The 22,164-nt window shown below is 39.7% G+C and overlaps 1 protein-coding gene across 4 annotated transcripts in view; it reads left to right on the top strand.

Annotated features, from left to right (window-relative positions):
* MAPRE2 (microtubule associated protein RP/EB family member 2) overlaps positions 1-22,164 on the top strand; it is a 160,834-nt gene that overhangs the window by 86,821 nt on the left and 51,849 nt on the right. For 3 of the 4 annotated variants that reach the window (XM_029219249.1, XM_029219250.1, XM_029219248.1), the window contains one exon: positions 4,020-4,147. The exons of the other annotated variant lie outside the window; for it this stretch is intronic. In XM_029219249.1, the coding sequence (XP_029075082.1) occupies positions 4,027-4,147 (121 nt within the window). In that variant the 5' untranslated portion in view covers positions 4,020-4,026. The remainder of the gene's footprint in view (positions 1-4,019; positions 4,148-22,164) is intronic. 4 annotated transcript variants of the gene reach the window in all.

The following is a 22,164-nucleotide window of genomic DNA, read 5'->3' as shown; positions in this document are numbered from 1 at the left end:
AGCACTACTTATAATAGCCAAGACATGGATGCAACCTAAGTGTCCATTGACAGGTGTGTGTGTGTGTGTCTGTGTATAAAATGAAATATTACTCAGCCATAAAAAATGAAATAATGCCATTTGCAGCAACATGGATGGATCTAGAGATTATCACACTAAGTGGAGTAAGTCTGACAGAGAAAGACAAATATCACATGATGTCACTTACATGTGGAATCTAAAAAAAAAAAAAATGCAACTGAACTTATTTACAAAACAGAAACAGACTCACAGACATGGAAAACAAACTCATGGTTACCAAAGGGAAAAGGGGCAGGGGGAGGGATAAATTAGGAGTTTGGGATTAACATGTACACACTAGTAAGTATAAAATAGATAAATGACAGGGACCTACTTTAGAGCACAGGGAAATATATTCAATAACTTGAAATAACCTATAATGGAAAAGAATCTGAAAAGAATACATAGGGATATATATGTATGTATGTATGACTGAATCACTTTGATGTATACAACATTATAAATCAACTATACTTCAATTTAAGAAAAAAGAATGAATAATAGAATATCACTTTGAAGTCTCTAAAGAGTTGTTGGACCTAGGCAGATACCATCAATGGCTAACTATATCACTTAAGGGGTCAATCAGACAGTATGTGTCTCCTGATGGAAGTTGAAACACTGCATGAAATAGTCTTGTCCCCTCTCCTCCATTAGAACTTGAATCAGAGCAAGCTTCTAGGTCAAATTACCAGTTTCTGGGAATACAAGGGACAGAGGAATATGTTAAAAGACACCAATGGGATGCAGCGAGAAAAATCTAGATTGTGGAAATTCTACAAGACAAACAACCCATTCCTTCAACAACAGTTTTTTTAAATGCAAGGGAAATATTAGAAATGGAGAAGAAACCTATAGATAAAAGAAAGTACATATCAGAGAATCACAATGTATGAATCTTATTTGAATTCAGATTCAAACAAATTGAAACAATTATAATGCATATTTGATGATATTAAGAAATTTTATTTTTAGGTGTGATAATGCTGTTGTTTTGTTTTCTTTTTAATGTCCTTATCTTTTAGAGACACATACAAAAATACTTAGAGGTGGGATCATATAATGCTTGGCATTTGCTTCAAAGTAATCTGGCTTGGGAGATGGAGGGTGGGAGGATGGGAGTGTTGATGGGAATATAAATGAAACAAGATTGGCCAAGTATAGATAATTGTTGAAACCAAGAAGTGAACACAACTGATTTGTTATTCTGTTCTCTCTCCTTTCGCATATATCAGAAAACTTTCAAAATAAAAGTGTATATATATATATACACACATTTTATAAAAAATTATGTGGTATAATTGTACAAAATTAGTAAAATTGCAAAATTTCAACCAGGTTTAAATATTAAAAAGAATTTGTTACCACTGCACACCTATTAGAACGGCCAAAATCCAAAATACCGACAATACCAAATTTTGGTGAGGATATGAAGCAATAGGAACGTTCCTTTATTTATTTATTTATTTATTTATTTATTTATTTTATTTTTTGGCTGCGTTGGGTCCCCGCTACTGCACGTGGGCCCCCTCCAGCTGCGACGAGTGGGGGCCACCCTTCGCCGCTGGTGCGCAGGCCTCCCACCGTGGTGGTCTCCCCTGCTGCAGAGCACAGGCTCCAGGCGCGCGGGCCCAGCAGTCGTGGCCCACGGGCTTCAGAGCGCAGGTACATGGGCCTAGTTGCTCCGTGGCATGCGGGATCCCCCCCAGACCAGGGATCGAACCTCTGTCCTGTGCACCGGCGGGCGGATTCTGAACCACTGCGCCACCAGGGAAGTCCCAGAACTTTCTTTTTTTTTTAATGTTCATAATGACTTTATTTATAATAGCCTCAAACTGTAAACAACCCAAATGTCCATCAACAGGTAAATGAATAAACAAACTCAATATATACATACAATGGAGCACTACTCCGCAATGAAAAGGTGTGAACTACTGATATACAGTGCAGCATGGATCTCACAGTTTTATGAAAGAAGCCATACACATGTATATACTATGTGATTCTATTTATAGAAAATTCTAGAGAATGCAAACTAGTCTATAGTAACTTTCATTCATTGCTGTTGGGAATGCAAAATGGTGCAGCGACTTTGCAAGACAGTTTGGTAATTTCTTATAAAATTGAATATACTCTTACCATTGCAACCCATTAGTCATGCTGTTTGGTATTTACCCAAATGAATGAAAACTTATAAAAACCTGCATGTGGATATTTATAGCAGCTTTATTCATAATTGCCAAAACTTGATGGCAACCAAGATGTCTTTCAGTAGGTGAGTGGTACATTGAGACAGTGCAGTATTATTCAGCGCTAAAAAGAAGTGAGCTCTCAAGCCATGAAAAGGCATGCAGGCACTTTAAATGTGCATTACTGAAAGAAGCCAGTCTATGGTTCCAGCTACGTGACATTCTGGAAAAGGTAAAACTATGGAGACATTAAAAGAAATCAGTGTTTTCCAGGAATGGTGGGAGGGAGGGATGAATCAGCAGAGCACAGAGGATTTTTAGGGCACTGAAGCTATTCTGTATGGTACTACAGTGGTGGATACATGGCACTGTACATTTGTCACAGCCTGCACAATGTATAACACCAAGAGTGAACCTAATGTAAACTATGGAACCTGAGTGATAATGTATCATTGTAGGTTCACCAATTTTAACGTGTACCAGCCGGTTGGGGAGATTGGAGGGGGGCAGTGGAGGACAGGGGGGTATGTGGGAAAACTCTGTACATTCCACTCAATTTTGTAGTGAACCTAAAGCTGCTCTAAAAAATAAAGTTTATTAATTAAGAAAAGGAAACCAATTACACCAAACTCTAGCTATCAAAGCATTTTAAGCAAAACAAACCTTTTCTGTTACCTTTTCTATGGCCAATGTGTGCTCCTCCTGCGAAAAGTTGGGGGAAATAGTAAGTGTCATGAGATGGTCAGAAGGAGTATATTAACAATCATAGCTGAAAGGAAGACTTGTGCAGTCAGGCAGGACTTCCAGATTATCCAAATACTTTTTGTATATATTTTTTTTCAAGGCTTTATCCAAAGCTTTTAGAGACTGATAGAGACTATCAGGTGAGGACTTTTCTTCTTCTTTTTTTTTTTAAATAAATTTATTTATTTATTTTTGGCTGTGTTTGGTCTTCGTTGCTGCACGCAGGCTTTCTCTAGTTGTGGCGAGTGGGGGCTACTCTTCATTGCGGTGCGCGGGCTTCTCATTGTGGTGGCTTCTCTTGTTGCGGAGCATGGGCTCTAGGCACGCGGGCTTCTGTAGTTGTGGATCTCGGGCTCTAGAGCACAGATTCAGTAGTTGTGGCGCACGGGCTTAGCTGCTCTGCGGCATGTGGGATCTTCCCGGACCAGGGCTAGAACCCATGTCCCCCGCATTGGCAGGTGGATTCTTAACCACTGTGCCACCAGAGAAGTCCCAAGGATTTTTTTTCTGATGGAGTGTTTTTGTAACCTGTTTCTAAAGTGAATTTCCTTTTCTCTAAAGCTGATAAAAAATATTCCCAACTCACTTTCTTTTTTTTCTTTTTTTTTTTTTTTTTTGCCTGGGCCGCGCGGCTCATGGGATCTTAGTTCCCCATCCAGGGATAGAACCCAGGCCCTTGGCAGTCAGAGCGTGGAGTCCTAACCACTGGACCACCAGGGAATTCCCCAACTTACCTTCTAAGTGACTCACTAAATTACATGAGAGATTAGGAATCTCAGAACCTGAAGAACATTGGAGTCAAGCTGAGGGAGACAAAAAATGATACTGCACGAACAATATATGAGATTTAACCATATTATAGCAAACACATAGAAGAGAGACAAAGGGAAGAGAAAGGGCTTAGCCAGAGCAGGACTTTTACAAGCCTTAGAGCTCTGTCAGGGATCCAGAGCTTGAATGGATGTCTGTCATCTTTCTGAGTTAATTTTTTTCCTTGTAGGTAAATAAACTGTTTGTTTTTTCTAGCTGGGGAATGGCAGTCAACGTGTATTCTACCTCGATAACCCAGGAGACTATGAGCCGACATGACATCATTGCCTGGGTTAATGACATAGTATCTCTAAACTACACGAAAGTGGAACAGCTTTGTTCAGGTAAGAGATCCTTTTACATAAACATTTACTCCCTGTCGTGTGGAATGTGATTTTATGAACCACAGATGATGTATTTTGGATAGGAAAAAATATATGTATCCGTATTGATATATAATTAAAGGGGGAAAGCCCAGATATAATTGAAGAACATATGACGAAAATGATGGCCACCTAAGAGCATCGATTCTCCACGACGCATGTTATGAATGGTCTCGCTTAAGCTCTGTAACTGGTCTCCCAGCCTCTTCTCCATCACCCCCTGTCAGCCACCACATGTCTCCTCCTAATATGCAGATTGGGTCCTGCAACACCTCTCCTTAAAAACCTTCCAGGCTCCACATTGTCCTTCCTACAGGATAAAATCCACTCCTTGATGTGGCTGATAAGGTCCTTTCTGTTCTGGCTGCAACCCGTCTCCTCGGTGTCATCCTCCTCCACATCTCTCTCCCCTGTGCCTCAGTCCCACAAAGTACTCTTTGTTCCCTAAAGACTCCTTCCCTTTTGCGTCCCACAGCTTTTTTTCAGGCTCCCTTTGCCCTTCTTTTCATTTGCAGTAAAATCTCATTCACACTTTAAAATCCAACTCGGTTGTGACCCCCCCCTGCCGAAGGGTTCCCCAGATCTCCCAGGCTCCACAGTGTTCATGGAGCACTGTGCCCACCCTTGCAGAATAATGCATGCCACACTGTGTTGGAAGGTCCAGCTCTTACTCCCCTGAAGGTACCCAGAGCCCTTGAGGACAGGACTGTGTTTCATCCTTTGTCATGTGTCTGCGGTGGCACCCTGCCTGCCTGCTATAAAGTAGGTCTGCAGGGAATGCATATTGAGCTAAACTTGTTTTAAAAAAAAAAAAAGATTTGACTTTAATGATAAAGTAGGGGCTTGTTAAAGAACATGTCACTAGTAAAGTAATTCATTCTTAGGTTAGAGTATTTATCAAAGAAATAGTCTTCCTTTGGGAACAGGAAGTATTTTCTTCTTGTGAACTAACAGGTAAGAGATTTCCTCTCTGCCTCTGGCTCTGACTGGAAATGGTGTTACTAGAAAATATTACTGAAATGTATTCATGTGAAATCCCACGAGACATGATAGGTACAAAATAGTCATCAGGTAGAGCTGGTGCAGTGGTGTTGGGGCAGCAGAAGGGCGTTCTGCTGGCTTTCTCAGTGGGTCATGTGTAGAAGGATTTCGTGCGGTGCCATCAGAATTTGGAGCGCCCGCACTAGTCACTCTCAGATGTGCCCGAATCCAGCCCCCCAGTGAAGACACTCTCCACTCTCCACATCTAGACTGGATTAGAATCGACTAGCAGACAAGCTTCCCATCTACTGACACCTCTTCTCCCATCACCATTTTCTCATGAGCAAGAAGGTGAGCGTGGCCAGAACCTAGGCATTGCCTCACCCACCCTTTCTGCGCCCAGGCCTCTAATATCAATACTGTGATTTGTGAGGTCAATAATGGATGCTAACCGGCCAGTTCTTTGCCCTGCAGTACGAGCTAGAGAAACGCTGACTTAGAATATGACGACACCCCAGATATGTGTTGTTGGCCTCTCGAAATGACTTCTAAAAGTTACTGACAGAAACAGCCCCTGTTGCATGCTCCTCAACTGCAAATCTCCACTCAGTCACCAAAACTCCACCAGTTTTCTGGTGCCGTTCTTGCTGTGTGTTCTGGAGCTCTCTAATTTTTTTTTTTTTTTGCCGTACGCGGGCCTCTCACTGTTGTGGCCTCTCCTGTTACGGAGCAACAGGCTCCGGACGCGCAGGCTCAGCGGCCATGGCTCACGGGCACAGCCGCTCCGTGGCATGTGGGATCTTCCCGGACCGGGGCAGGAACCCGTGTCCCCTGCATCGGCAGGCAGACTCTCAACCACTGCGCCACCAGGGAAGCCCTAATATTTTATTTTTAATTTGCTGGAGGAAAAGCAACCCTGAGTGTTTTCTGTTATTAGCCCTTTTCTGTTAATAGCGAGCACCACTTTATATTGTACTTGTGGGTCCGTTTCTCCATAGGGCCTGACACATACTCTTCTGTCAGAAATGGTCATATTGGGATGAATGAAAATCAGTTGGAAACTGCTGTGGGGCAAAGACAAAACTGTGTATCTTTCCCATAAAGTGGCTGTATGTACCTGTGGATAAGGGTCATGGGGTTGGTTATCAAAGAAAAAGAGACACAGGAAGGAAGGAGATAAGAAAGAGTCACAGAGAAAATTGCCAGTCATTGGTCTAAAGTGTTGAAGGAGCCCATGAGGAGCTTCCTATGTAATGCACTTGGGGAGTTTTTGCTGACAAATGAAATGAGAAGCAAATTCGAATTTTTAGATACAGTAGTAATAATGCTGGAGTGTATGTGTGCATGTATATGTACCTCTTATTTATATAAATATGTAAAATTTCTTTGCATATCTTTCAAATTTCACATAAGCCGAATTCAACAAAAATTTTGGTAGCATCTGTGAAGAGTTCCTGTACAGTTTCCTTAAAGAAAGCATTGGTGTGCATTTTATAGTCGTATGTAGCTATGTTGCTATCCAGCGTGGCTTGATGAAACCTGTAGAAACCATTTTGATCATGAGAATAGATAATTTCCGTTAGGATAACTCACTAGTTACCTAAGGTTACAAGGTTGATGGTTCAGAAGAATATTTAAATATATATTTATTTAAATTATATTTGAAGTTTTCTTTATTGAAATACGTTTTTCTGTTTGTTTTGGTTTTTTGTTTTTTGGGTATTTTTTTGTTTTTCTGTGGGTTTTTTTGGCTCAAAAACATGTCAATGTCCACAGTAGAGAGACATGTCTTTTATTTTCGGCAGTAGTTTCATCAGAGTGTGAACTGCGGACCATGTGCATTTATAATCTTCTGAGAAGCTGCTTAAGAATGCAGGTTCTTGGGTTCATTCACCTTCTAAATCAGTGTCTCTGGATGTGTGAAGCCTAAAGTGTGCATTCTAACACGCATCCCAAGTACTTCTGTGCTGCAGCCAAGAGCTTGCTGTGCATCTCAGAGAAACTCCAAACCACTAAAAGTAAAGTTAAAACATCCAAAATTTATCTGGCACGATTTCCTCATTCATAATTTAGTCTGTGACTTTTCCCTTGCCTTCAGCAATTGCATTTAGCAGGAAGTGCTATCTTTTTATTTATTTATGAATTTATTTATTTATACCCTTCTTTGTTCTAGAAGACATTGAAGGCAGCTAGGACAATGCTATTAGGATAAGAACAAAACCAAATATTGGTGACCTAAATGATTTATCCTCAGCATACTTAATGAGTAGTCAGTCAGATTTCTTGGAAAATATCTTTTCCTTTCAGTTTCATTTTAATTTCTTTAGTTTACTCTGTGTGATATTATTTTAGCAGTGTGTTGTGGAAAGACATACACAAAATACCTTCACGTATTTAACTGATTTTTTTTCTTGTTCAATAAAATTGTTCCTTACTCTTTTTCCTAAATGTTTATGTTCCAATCCTAGCAGTCCCCCTTTGGCATTTTTCCCCCATTTGCATTATTTCCTATTTCTTTTTTTAAAATTTCCAGCTAAGAGATTGCCCTCCAGCTAATATTAAAACTAACATCAGCTTCCTTTAGCTCATAAAGAACTGAAATACTGCTTCACGTGTGTGTGCCTTTTTCTGCAGAAATTTCTACCTTTATATAACATCTCATTTGCTTCCATCTAAGCATTTTAAAAGCTTTTTAAAGGAGAGATGGTATGAGGTTTAACACTTAGAAACACGTTGCCGTAAGTTGCAAAAGAATGAAACTGACTCACTCTTTTCTCCTCTTAATTTTATCCCAAGGATGTAACCTTATGAAATTGTCTTTGGACATGAAATCTGGGTCATACAGTCATATGCATATTTAGTTCGCATTCATTTCTTGTGAACAGCAACCTTTATGTTTCAAGTGAAAAGCTGGACTGTATAAATGAACAGGCTGTCAATGGGTATGAATACTGCCTATAATAATATGACAGTATACGGCTCATCTACATTTGATTTGAAAATGAATATTTGTGGATTTCCCACGTTGGGATGGGGGATTGAACCACATGAAATACCAGATTTGTTTGGCTTAAAAATATTTTATGTGTTTAGTTCAATTGCCTAATAAAATGTTTAGGGCTTTTTGTGGGGTGACACATTTTGGGTTTGCTTTAGTACCGGCTCAAACCAGTTTACTAGATATTTTATAAGGGATTCAAGAGAGAGAATGGACATATAGTTAAGAGAAAAAATGAAAATTTTTAAATAAAAAATTTTTCTCAAAGAGAGAGAGAATGGGCAGTATGGTTATAAATCCACTTTAGTGACTCGAGGTACCATATTGGAGATGATAGGAAAGGTAGTGAGCTATCTGGAGCAGAAGGGTGAAAAGAAATGAGGCAAGGAGTTGGTTGGGAGTGGAAGGAATGTATCTTTCCTTTGCCTCTTCACCCCCCATCCTCTGCTCTAACATACAAATTTCCTTGGAAACTTTTTTCTGACATCCATTTTTCTGTGTCCCAGTCCTCTCCCCTCAACTGGGATGCAGGCAGCAGAGCCATTGGTCCACTGCTGGATCGCTGCCAGAGCTTGGCCAGTGGGCACCTGACGAGCGACTCTCCCATGCATGGGAGAGAGAGGCTAGAGAGGCAGCCTGCCCTTCTCTCTGTGCCACCTTCCTTTCCTCTTCCCTGCTCTGTCCACAGCACAAGCAAACCACTGATGCTCAGATTCCAGTACTGTCACTAGGCTAGTTATAACAGCTCAGTGATTTTCATTTTAGTATTTGAATAAAATTTGGTTTGGATGAAACCATTTTTTTATAATGGAAATTTTTAGATCTTTTCTTGACTAGCATTTAAAAAAAAGACAGAGGGACTTCCCTGGTGATCCAGTGGGTAAGACTCTGTGCTCCCAATGTTGGGGGCCCGGCTTCGATCCCTGGTCAGGGGACTAGATCCCGCATGCGTGCTGTAACTAAGAGTCTGCATGCCACAATTAAGACCTGGCACAGCCAAAATAAATTAAATAAATAAATAATTTTTTAAAAAAGAAAAATCAGGATTCGATTCAGCTTCATTTTGTGCTTCTCCACATTGTTTCAAGCTTTGTCTTGGATCAAGTTTTTGGTGTTTTCTTCTTCCAGGAAAGTTCCTGAATACAGCTGGTCATATCATAGTCAAAAATGACAATTCTCAGTCCTTCATGGCTCCCAGAAGGGGCTAGGCTTTACAGTAACACTGCAAGATTCAGAGGTGTGGTTGTCAGCCGTGCCTGGGACCTGTAGGATAGGTGCTCTGAGCCCAGCAGAGCGTGCTTTGTGATGTTTTTGGCTGCCATCTGTGCCTGTGAAATAGGTTGATCTCACCCTAGTATGGGGTCCCCATGCCTTCTTCCTCCTGTCCACAGAGACCTCTGTCAGGAGGACAGGTTAGTGATGAAATCAGCTCAGAGTCTAAATTTAGTAGACCTTCTCAAGAGAGTTGGCTCTCTTGAACTAAAACCAAGTAAGGATATTTCGTCGATGTCTGGTAGCTCCAGAGCTTACTTAGCTTTATAAAATCATAGACTGTTATTTGCTTTCAGAAAGTTAAGTCATCTTGGATTGTGTTACTGTTGTTACAGATGTAATTGTATTATAGTGGAATATTGTTCATATTTGCGATGTACTATGTAGAGAGGTGGGGTTTTAGGGGTTTTGCTGACAGGTTTTCTCTGATTTTATTTTGCTGAAGTTAATTTTACAATCCGTTTGCTTGGTCTCAACTAATTGGCGAGCGGGGCAGGGGGGGTGGGCAAAAAGTGAGCTGGAAAAAGGTGGGGAGGGAAGTCCAGCATTGGGTTCAGTTGTTGCAGTGGATAATACACTCCTGTGTCTCCACTAATGTACCTGTCGAAAGGGAGTTTATTTTTTGAGCAGAATATGGGATACAGTAGTATATTTTTCCTTCTAAACATGTTTGTTTATAGATATTTGCTACTTTGTTACCAAAAGTAAACATAAATTGGTGTTTCTGTTGTGGTTTACTGCATTTTGTAATGCTAAATACCATAGTGGGAAAAAATGTATGCATTCACCTCCATTTATCCAACTGCCCCTATAAATTTTGCTTTTTTACATAGATGATATATGCATTGATACACACACACACACACACACACACACGCACACGCACGTATATGTATTGATGCTGAAAGCAGTCAGCCATCTCTTCATCTGTCTCATTACTGTGTTAAGTTCTGACAATCAATTTACTTTTATTTACACATGTTTTGAGCCCTTCTTTGGCCTAGGCTCCTGGGATCTGGATTAATAAGATGGGGTCGTGGTCCTCTAAGAGTTCAGTACGGCAGGGCAGTGTCCTGCAGAAAACTAGAAAGCACACTGTGGCCAGGGCTGATTTGGAAGAGCTTTGAGCTTACAAAGGAGAGGTGGGGAACACAGCGAGTCTGTGGAGAAACACCTTCCTTCAGATTCTTTGGGAGTTAGTAGGTGCTGCCTTAGAATGGCTGAAGAATGGCCAAAGTTTGTGAAACACCTCAGAAATCCTCCTCTTGAGTCACATGGAGTAACCAGGACGCAGGATAATGTGTGTTTTATTAGGTCCAGCCCTTAAATACGTGAAGTATGTTGTTTCTCTAAGAGAAATGTAGAGTTTTTCCGGATGATATCATATGAGTATGTGAAAATGGTTTTTACTCGATTTCTTTGAAGAAACTGTGCGTACATCTGGGATTTTCTCGGAAACCATAGACTTGCTCGGTTCTTTGGAAGAAATGCAACAAATATTTTCAGTTCCGTAAAGCCAGTCCTCAGTGATACAATAACTGGACAGGCCTCTAACTGAATAGGTGTCGGGCAACTCCGTTAGTATTTTCCAGAGGGACAGACCTACAGATGTGTCGTTTCTTTTCTTACCCATTTCTACTGGAATCCCTCCTAAGTAGAGATGAACACCATAAACTAGGGGAAGGAAAACAGGGAAAACAGATCACCTGGAATGAAGACTGGCAGTTTATATACTAACAAAAAATCAAGAAACATGTAATCACTATGAGCTTAATATTGTGTCTTAACAGGAACAAAGCAAACTGGTGACATGTTATTAGAAATTTTAATGATTGCCTTTGAGAATTCTCAATAAAGTCACAAAATTTAATAATTGCAGGAATTTATACAAGCCAGTACCCTTAATTAAATCCTAGACTTTCATCTTTTACTGTTTTCCCTTATCTGGGAAAATTCCCAGATGACATAGATGAATCCTGTCTTCAGGGTTCTTACGTATATCACTAATGCGCAAAATCTTTATCATGCAGTCTCCCCTTGGGTTCAGATTATTTTTCTTCTAATCTACTATAGTAAGACTCTGCCAGGTTTCACCTGCTCCAAAACCATGAATGGGTCCGTGGTTGTGAGTCTGGAAATGAGAATTGTTGTACTGGGGGCAGGTCATCAAAAGAAGTGTAGGGTGTGTCCAGGTGATGAAGATGATACTGATGAGAGTATAGGGCTTAGACCAAGGAATGAATCTCCAAACCCCCAACATTGCCTCCGTTAGTGTTATGCCTGGAGCCCTGACTCAACGGCCCCAGAAATATTGGTGAAGGGTGTGGGAATCATAGGGCTGGAGCCCAAGGACATGTTGGGTTTTGTGATTCATAATTCTAATTTCAGAAACCTTTAGAGCTCCTTCTCGTCTGATTTTGTCTTTGCTTTATGATAAGATGCTTAGCATATGATGACACATTTATTTTGAAATCATTCACCAAGATCTTTAAAAACAAGTATCTTAAGGAAAAAGAAAGGTATGTTCCAACACATTGTAAGTTATTTTGATTTTCCTAAAGATGTTATTACTTTATGTGATGGATATATTCTTTATGAAACATTATTTTGTATTTATATTGCTATTTTTTTTCTTTCCCTTTTCTCCCCTTCAGTTTTTACCATCTAAAGACTTTAACAGGAAGAGTAGAAAATTGGTGGAAAATAGTCATTTCCTTTTATAAATGAATTTGTGATTACTTAAGCACCTCATATGTTTATCTGGGGAAAAGACTTAAGGACTGGAGAAGCCCTCAAATGTTTTTCAGTAGATAAACTGGAGGATCTTAGGAATGTGTTCATCCCCTTTCTTTGCTAGCAGGAGAGGCCCAGGACCTCATTTTGTTCTTTGGTTCTTTGCCCTTTGAATCTCAAACATGCATTTTGGAGATTCATATTTCATAGCTGAAACAATCCCATTCCATCCTCTTCATTTTTATAGCTCCAATTATTTTAACCAGCCACATAATACATGGTTTTGTACATTAGGGGCAAAATGATGTCATAGGACCTCAACTTTTATGTATCGTCCTTTAGCATTTTCATTGTGCTTTTATATTTATTATTTATTTTAATTCTTATAACAACTGTGTGCAGAAGAAGAATAGGACTTTTTTATTCCTATTTTATATAAGAGGATAAAAGCCCAGAGAAGCCAAGTGTTCACGGCTGATGCTAGCTGGGGCCTCCCTGGATCACAGCCTTACGCTCTCCTTGTTCGTCGTGTGTGCAGCCGCTGTAGATGTGGAAGAGGGGTGTGTGCGTGTGCACGTTTTTGATTTTTTTCCATCTCCACTTATCAGGAGCCCACTGAACATCTCTAGGAACAGAGGAGTTAGAAGTCCACATCCCCACCCTTTAAATTACTAATTGAGGTAATGAGACACATCTGGTAATTCGGCTGATGGCACACTGTGACCTAGTATCATCATCAAGAACTTTCTTACCAAAGGTAGCCGAGATGCTAGTAGAAACATACACTTGCTCCCGCTCTTATCAAGTTCTACGTGCTGAGAGTGGGTGGGGGAAGAGGCTCCCCTTCTCTCTGTCTGTTCTTCTTGCTTCCTCTCCTGCTCTAAACTCTCTTGCCCTCCAAGCAAGATGAGGGGGCTCTGAAAGTTTGCCACCTGCAGCGATTCGGTTCTCTCAGGATAATCCCTGGTCAGTGGAACAGTAACCAAAATAATGGCTCCTTGGAGACACATGTGCACATTTGAAGCCCAAGAATGTGGCCCTTTCCTCACGCTGAACCCAGGCTTATTTTAATAAGCTTGGACCTTAGAGGACAATTAACATCCTCATTTCTTCAATATCTATGCTACTGAGAAAAAAGAACATCTTCTAGGATAACGTTGTTGTCAGCTTGGTCCCCCAAAGGATTTACGACTCAAGGAATCACTGTTTCCCACGTATTTCATCCTGTGCAGTGAACCTGGTTTGCTGTAGCTGTGCTGAGCACCTCTGTCAGTACTTCTCCAACTCCTTTCATACGAAAAGTTGATGTTTTCTCAGTCTTGTACAAAGGGACATGCTGGTGCAACATTTAAGAATAGTCATCTGTCTCCCATCCAGTTCTGTCCCCTTATTACCGTATCTGTTTGCCATAGAGGAAATTCTAGAGCTGCCAGTGGTTTATAGTTATAGTGGACACTGTGCCAGCCCAGTAGAGAGACGAATTGTACCCCATTCCCGGTCTTAAAGAGTTACCCAGCAGTCAGCTAAGAGAGATCGCTAATTAAAATGCAAGTCCAACTTACTGCTGGGCTTCTGTAGCTGTTATAGTGAAACAGTTAATTCTGCACTGGGAACAGAAAAACACAGAGGAGGTGATGTTTGGGCTAAACTTAACAAAGAGAAATTTCTGTTCAAATGTAAAAGGTGGCAAAACGACATTTTAGGCAGAAAACGTTTGATCAAGGCAGAGAGAAGGTGCAGCATTTTATGCACGTACATGCACACATGAGACTCTGAAACCTAAGTTAGGATTCAAGGCAGCAGAAGAGGGGGCAGTGAAGTGGCAGGTAATAAATGCCGTAGTATTCGAAGAAAGGGGAAATGATGTCAGCCTAGAAAAGCTTCTTGGGTCTTTGGCCAAACAGCCGTGCAGATTTAGTGGATGGTCAATAAATATTTATGAAATGGAGCTTAATTGAAATGCTCTCCTAACGAGGTTTTTCATACAGATAAGATTCAGGCTGAGAAGAGAAAGTTGGGGATTTCAAGTAAAGGTACTATTCAGATATTTTTTTGATGTTCTAACATATCGCTTTATGTATTCCTAAAGTCAGCAGACATTTACTGAGTCCCTACAGTGTGTCAGAAGGCGGGCTAGGATCTGGGGATACAGCTAGGTACGAAAAGCAATACAGACTATACCGAGTTAGGACCCTTTCCTTTACTACCACAGTTCTCCTTTGACACATTTGTATCCAGAGCATTCAAGATCCTTTTTCTCAGCTTTCCCCAGTGCAAAGCAAAGGTGGAGCAAGGTCCCTGAACAAAAAGTCCTGGTCCTCCAGCCTGTCTCACCATCAGATGGCCTTATAACACGAATGGGCAGTCTGTGCTCTGAATATCTGAAGCAGTAGTAGGCCGTCCAGTGTCTACACAACTGAGATGATGAAGCCAAGCATCTTCGAGTTCTACTGTTCTTCAAAAGGAAATATTTTTTCTAACCTATTTTTTCCCAAATTGTGTTTTAAATTTACAGTTTATCAGCCCTGTAAACACTATTAAAAAAGGAGTGTCAGAAGTCACTGTCAAATGTTTGGGCATGTTAGAATTACATACCTGGAAACAGAAGAATTGAATTGCTTGGCACCTCTTAAAATAACCATCACTCCGCAGATTGGATTTTTTTCCACCCTGTAACCATGACATAATTCAGGCCGATTGCAAGTTACCTCTCTTTATTTGTCCCCTCCCTTGCAAGTTTGTTCTTATCCAAGTATCAACACTCATAAGCTCTTATGACCAAATTATTTGACAATAAGAAGCATGTAAATGTGAAACTCATGACAGCACAATTTCCTGCAGTTTCTCTTGACATCCTCCATAAGGAGGATCATTTCTCCACTATGATTTCTTTTAGATTACATTTGTATGACAATTCATGGTGTATGGCAACTTTAAAATTACACATAATTGTGTTTAAATTCAGTGTTTTAAAAAAAACTCCTTTCCTGCCTTTTTTGTTCTTTTTTTTTTTTAACTAAAGTTAAATTCCAGTCTTTCTGTTTATTCTGTGATCATGTGATTGAATCTCAGAAGTAAATACTTATACAGTCCTCATACTAATTTGGGTTCCTCCTAATACTAGAATTGTGCTTAGAAAAGCAAAGTGTTCTGGGGTTAACCAGCAAAATATACAGAAAGCAATTTCTTATAGAAAAATACTGTCTTAGGTATCACAGTCTGCATGAATGTTACGTGGTAGTTCCTCTGTAATTGCTGGGGTACCACCTTTGGTACCACCCCTGGCCTTCTGGGCTTTCTGTGGCCTCTAGGCCTCTTCTCAGGGAGCTGTGGGGAAGAGTGCTTACCTCTGGAAAATAGGGGATGGTATTGGTATTGGTACTGGTATTGGTGAGAGCCAGTAGACTGGATGTGATGGGGAGTGGCAGTAGAGAAGAAACCCTCACCTGCAAGCCTTGGAAAGCAGGTGAAATGGCTTTGATCTGGGAAGAGCCCTGCAGCTCTCAGTCCCAGGGACAGTGACTTTAGCCATTCAAAAGGCAACCTGAGCGAGTGGTCCATAGTGTAGAAATGGACTGCGGGTTTATGCTGGTCTGTTCACACCACTGCATCTTCCACTATACTAAAAGCCTCTTCATCAGCTATGATACCCAGAGTTCACATAGTGCATATAGAACTGTTGATAGAATGATATGAGCAATGATTCAGTAGAAATTCCCTGAAAAATTGGGAAAAGTTTATAACCTTTAGGGATTTCTTTAAAAACTTCATTGAAGTATAGTTGACTTACAGTGTTCTGTTAATTTCTGCTGTACAATGAAGTGATCAGTTATATATATATTCTTTTTCATATTCTTTTCCATTATGGTTTATCACAGGATGTCGAATATAGTTCCCTGTGCTATACAGTAGGACCTTGTTTATCCATCCTATATATAATAGTCTGCCTCTGCTAATCCCAAACTCCCAATCCTTCCCTCCCCCTTGGCAGCCACAAGTCTGTTCTCTATGTCTGTGAGTCTGTTTCTGTTTCATAGATAAGTTCATTTGTGTCATATTTTAGATTCCACATGTAAACGATATCATATGATATTTGCCTTTCTCTTTCTGACTTACTTCCCTTAGTATGATAATCTCTAGGTCCATCCATGTTACTGCAAATGGCATTATTTCATTCTTTTTTTATGGCTGAGTAATATTCCAGTGTGTGTATGTGTGTGTGTGTGTGTGTGTGTGTGTGTACATTTTCTTTATTCATTCACCTGTAGATGGACAGCTTTAGTTTACTAATCTGTAATCTCATTTGTCCCTAAAATAGATATGTTCTTACAATTGGAGCTTTAAAATGGCACAATTTAGGACTCTTCTCTAAAGATACTTGTGCCAAGAAATAAACATTGGTTCCCCACTACCTACCAAATTAAATTAAGCTGCTGCTTTTAAAGCCTTGAACAGTCTGGCTGCAACCACCTTTCTAGCATCTACCCCCATGACTCCCCTACCCATAGCCTGCATTTGCCCAAACTCATCTTTCATCAGATGTTGTAATTCCCCATTTTTGCTTGGAATGCCTCCTTTGAGGACCATCTCCAATGCCACCTTCCAGCCCATTCCTTCAACAAACTCTGTGTGCTCCCTCTTAAAGTCTTAAGGTCATTGAGTACCTGTAACCTCAACATTAGAGGTCAAGGTCCTTGAGGACTGGAAATGACCATGCAAGTTTGACTTGACTTCATTTGTTAATATTGATTACTCTTTTGGGGGAGTTTATTGGGCAGAATTTTTGAACTAACTCCTTTAGTATTTCTGTGTCTCATAGGTTAACACTTAGAGTTGTTTTGTACTTTTGCTAGTTTTTCCATGTGTGTTTCTCTGGTCTCTCAAAACTAAATTCCTTGGTCCTTTAAGAGTAAAATCATATTCCTCAATAAGTAGTTGTTGGTTTATTGGTTTTTCATTGATTAATAAACAAAGTGACATCCCTCTGTGCCACCTAAAGATGGGCGTTTCTTTAGCCTGTAACCACAGAAATTAGATAGGAAATCTATCTTTTCAGATTCTTACCTTCTCCTCAAGCTTTTCTTAATTTAAATGTTGCATTTTTACATAGTCACACATGTAATTTCAGTACTTAAAGAAAAAACTTTTTGTCCATTCAAGTAGAGGAGGTAATACAAACAAATGTGTGAAAATACCTGAATGGAGACACAGAGAAACTGTTTATATCCTCTGATACTGCAGCTTTACAGAACTTTCTATTTTGATCACCCTAATGAGAAAACTGACCCCTTCAGAATGGGTTTCATATGTACCTTTCTTCCTTGTTTTTCATGTGTAATAAAGGCTTTTCAGTGCCTCCTTGTCCTTCTCTGTCTGGAATGCCAAATTCTAACTTCAGCTCTATTCTAGGCCTTCAGCCTTCGGTATGTCTCGCTGCCAGTTTCAGTATCAGACTCCCTGGGAGCCAGTGACATTTTGTCCTGCACACCATTCCTGCCTGCGCTCCAAGTGCCTCTCCCCCTTCCTTCATTCATGATTCCCACGTAGAAGCCAGATCTTACGGTACGAAGCTGCATATGTCAGGCAGCTTGTTTGGGTAAAATTTGATGAGCACGTTACCCTAAAGGAAATCACTGGTGTTAGAAACTAGAAGTGAAACCAAACACCCAGCTCTGGGTCGTCAATTAGCAGCTACAAAGAAATCTTTCAAACCAATACGATGATTTCGTATTTCTGCCATTTCTTTCTTGTTTCAATTGACTGAATCTTTGTCTGCATCCATAGGCACATTTGGAGTTTTATATTTTTCCCTAAAGCACTCAAATGCAAGATGATAAGTTACAGGGTAATTATGATTTCGTTGAATAAAACAACTGTAAACAGTCCAGTTAGACTTTAGCGTGCTTTGCATTCCAGTTTTCAACACAGATAGAGTTGCAGTTAATTTCTATGAAAATTATTTTCACAAATACCACTCTTAAAGTACCAGCTCTGTTCTGAGTATCATGTATTTCTATCTGTTATCATCTAATTATTTCTCTAAAATTTACTTTTTAAATAAAAATATGGGTACCTAAATCTTAATCAAGGGCTATTTGGTATGTAGATTTTTACTACATTGAAATTTCCTATTGAAAGATAGAGGAAAACAGTCTTCATTCTTCCATGATTTTTTGATGAAGAAGCACTAAATCAACTCAGTACATTGATCTTAATATCTGATCGATTATCTCTATGGAAGGTGTCACTGCTAACATTGTTCTGCAAGTTTCTTAATAAAAATCTGATTTAAAGGTAACATTACTTTTTAAAAAGGACTCCTGGGTTTTGAAGGCAGGTTGTGAACAGGGAACATTGGTATCTTTAACTGCAATTTGCTGCAGCCGTATAAGATTCTTAAAAAGGTTTGATATCATATGAATCAGTAAAACTTGAGGGCATGTATCAGATGAAAGCCCAGCCACATGGTTTAACAAGGATTTTTAATATATCTGCTGATACTCTTAAAAATCCATCTGCCGGAATAATGATTGCTGGCTTATTTCTTTTTCTATAAAAGAAAGGTGATGAAAATGTCCTTTGACAGCTTCCTCTGACTGTGGAGAAGGGCACGGATAGCATGCTTTCAGCACTCGGCACAAGCCACAGAAGCCTTCTGTGTCTAGGTCTGCGGGAGTTGAAATCTTCCTGCTGGTTCTAACTCCTTTTCCCCTTCAAGGAATTGGTTTGAAAGCTATTTGTCTTTGAGACTCATTTAAAATTTGAATTAAAAGTTTCTGACATAACTCCAAGCAGTGAGAAGAAGTAGGAAGCCCAGTTGAGGACCGTGGAAATTCCCGGCAAGAAGCTCAGCTGAAACCATGTTTCTGAACTGCAGATCTTTATTTTTGCATTTGTGATTTGGGGCAGGTGAAGTAGACAGTGTTCTAAGTTCACTTTCACAGAGTTAAATAATACTGTGGTAACTGAAGCTATGAAGCTGCTGTTCATGCCAGGAATGTGAAAGATGCCTATAAAAACAGCACAGAGCTACTACCAATTTCAGCATATTTTTGTTGTATTAGAAAAATGCAGTTGAAGTTTGGGATTTTAAATTCCTTTCAAATGTTAATGTTTCAAAGCATTATTATCTCACAGTTGCCGTTAAGCTCTTCAAGCCTTCTGTTTGTGTAGGTAGAGCGATTTCTGCTGATGTGTTGGAAATACGTAACCCTGTGTTTTGCAGCCTCACTTTCCTCGTTAGGAAGCCCTGATTTCCCAAAGGGAAATACTGCCTTCAGCATGAGGTTTGGGCTTTGGTAACATATGCAGTTCTGCAGTGAGATCAGTTCCAGGAAAGACGGGGCTTAATGCGAAAACAGAGCTGGAATGATTTTGTGATTATTGTGTAAAAACAATATTCTAACAGGAAAGATATTTAATAGCTGCTGAAGATGACAGAAAATGTGGTTATGTTGCTGAGTGTGTTAATATCAAGAGCTCAAAGAGGAGTACCTGGAAGATATAATCTGGGAAGGGCATGACTGGGTGCTCCTGGGAGCATCCCTCCAGGTGCAGCTGTGTACTCCTGGCTCCTACAGCAGCTGTGGCAAAGGACGGTGATGGCTACAAGCAGGCGCGCTGGCAAAAGTCTTAGTCATGGGAGGATGAAGGACATTGTTGCATCCTAATTAGCAGAAATATCAAATATCCCTTAAAAGACAAGTTGGTGATGGACTTTGAATTAGAGAATCATCTAATTTTAGAGCTTAGAGATCTGTCCAGACCAGACATTTTGCAGCTAGAAATACTGTTGGCTTAGAAGGGTGTGATGACATGTCACAGTCCGTTCAAGATGATTGAGGCTTAGATCCAAGTTCCGACAGTCTGGTTCTCTGTCCTTCCCACTCCCTCCCTGGTCCTCACTGATATTAGTTTGAGAGAATAAGCTTTTTAAAAAGTTGTTTGCCTGTAATGATTTCTGTAATTAAAGGTATAATGGCATAGATGTGTCCAGTGAATAGACGTTGTCGTTCTTTTCTTCTGACCCTTCATCGGTACCAAGTAAGATTGTAGAAAAGTAGTAACTGAAGACCTCAGTGACATAGGCTTTTCTGTATAAGGGCTGCTGTTTGTTTTATTTGGCCTGGGAGAAAATCAGATGGGCAATTTGAGTAGCGGTTCGTGGCTGAACCCAAAATAGCTTGATGTCTTCTCCACAGATTGTGTCCCACTTCTGGGAGAGTACTGTGAAATCTTGACAGCAGTAATATATTTTTTTTTCAAGGAATATAGAATGTTATTTATTTATTTATTTTCATTTTTATTGGAGTATAGTTGACTTACAATGTTGTATTAGTTACAGGTGTACAACAAAGTGAATAGTAATATATTATTGAGAAAGGATGTGCTTATTATATTTACATATATACACTATATGTGTAAAATAAAGTTATTATGAGTATATATACTAAAATATAAAACCATGACCTTGGAGCAGATTAATGAGCTGTCTAGCCCAGGATTGTCCTATGAGGAGGAAACGTATGGCTGACACTCCTCCCGTCAGTCTGAAAGGTTCATATGTTCTCTTGCAGTTTCCTTTGTGACTCCTTATAAAATTATAATCTAGCAAATTTTCTAAACTCTCTTTGAACCCTAAAATTTTATAATCCCTAGAAGCAGCATAGAGAAGAAGAAAAAAAAATTTTAACTGGAGTTCAGAACAGAGTGTAAATTCTACTTCTGTTAGCTGAATGACTTTCTGAGCCTGTTCCCAAGTCTCTAAAATAGGATGATGATAATTAAAAATACTTATCTCTGTGGGGTTCAGAATGTTTAAAATAGATATGGAAGCTTTAATAGATTTTATACAAATGTAGGTGTTTTCATTTCTTATATTTCTTGGCATAATGCAGTCCATAAACTTATAAAGTAATATTTCCTTTCCCTTTTGTTATCTGAAATTTTCCTTTTAAAAATGTCAGTTTATCCTGATATTCTTCTCCTGAGGTCCTGGGATCTGGTAAAAATGAGATGATTTGTCTTCTCATGCTTTTCATGATTTCATACACTGAAATCATACATCCTCAAATCTTTTGAGTCTGGAGATTCATTTTTGAGTTCTGCCTTTATACAGTGCCCCAACTGTTCCTTTTAGATTCCTATCCCCAAGTTTTTCAGCTCCATTATGTCACTTTTGATATATAACAACTGAAACCATCCTTAGGACTATAGGCACAGGCATAGCATGCCACTGTACAAAGACAGAATCTTTTCCCTTTTTCTACTCATTTCCTGGTTATTTCCAGAATCTTGCTGACCTTCATAACTGCATAGCACCTTGAGCTGATAGGCTTAGAGCATAGCCCATCATAGTTCATCTCTTGGTGAACACAACATCCTACAATTTGGAATGCTTTTACTTTGGTGTGATATCTAATATTTTGCCTTTTGAAGCTTATTTTTCACTTTACTGAAGACTGATTTCCAGAGTGGCTCTTGTTTTGGTTAGGTTTTTGTTTGTTTGTTTTATTTTGTTCTGTTTTTAATGTATTCATACCCCATCAATTTTTAAAAGAATATGTAGCAACTCTTCCAGGAATACCTCATATTTGGGACTTTGGTAACATTAGAATTTTATCATTTACCATCCCTTGTTGTGGTTCAACTGCTACACAACCTGTAGACCTCCATTCATTAACCGGATGTTTATTGAAGCCCACACTATGGCAGGTACTGCAGTAAAGGCTTGGATACAGAGGGGACCAAGATCGATTAAAGTGCAGACTCTCTTGAAACCTACAATTCCAGTGAGGGGGGCAGTAAACCACAAACCAACATATGAGTTAACAGTAAAATACCAGACATAAAACTAGATGAGGTGGTAGAGTAACTGGAGGGTGACTTCAGATGGCATGGTCAGGAAGGACCTCTCTGGGGAAGTGACGTCCAAGCCTTGATCTGAATAGCAAGAACACGGAGTAACAAGGAAGCCAGTGTGAAAGGAGCTTCC

The sequence above is a fragment of the Monodon monoceros genome, unplaced genomic scaffold, assembly GCF_005190385.1.
Source record: "Monodon monoceros isolate NGI ecotype Baffin Bay Population unplaced genomic scaffold, NGI_Narwhal_1 Super_Scaffold_1, whole genome shotgun sequence".
NCBI classification, from domain to species: domain Eukaryota; kingdom Metazoa; phylum Chordata; class Mammalia; order Artiodactyla; family Monodontidae; genus Monodon; species Monodon monoceros.
This window is presented reverse-complemented; position numbering and strand designations above follow the sequence as displayed.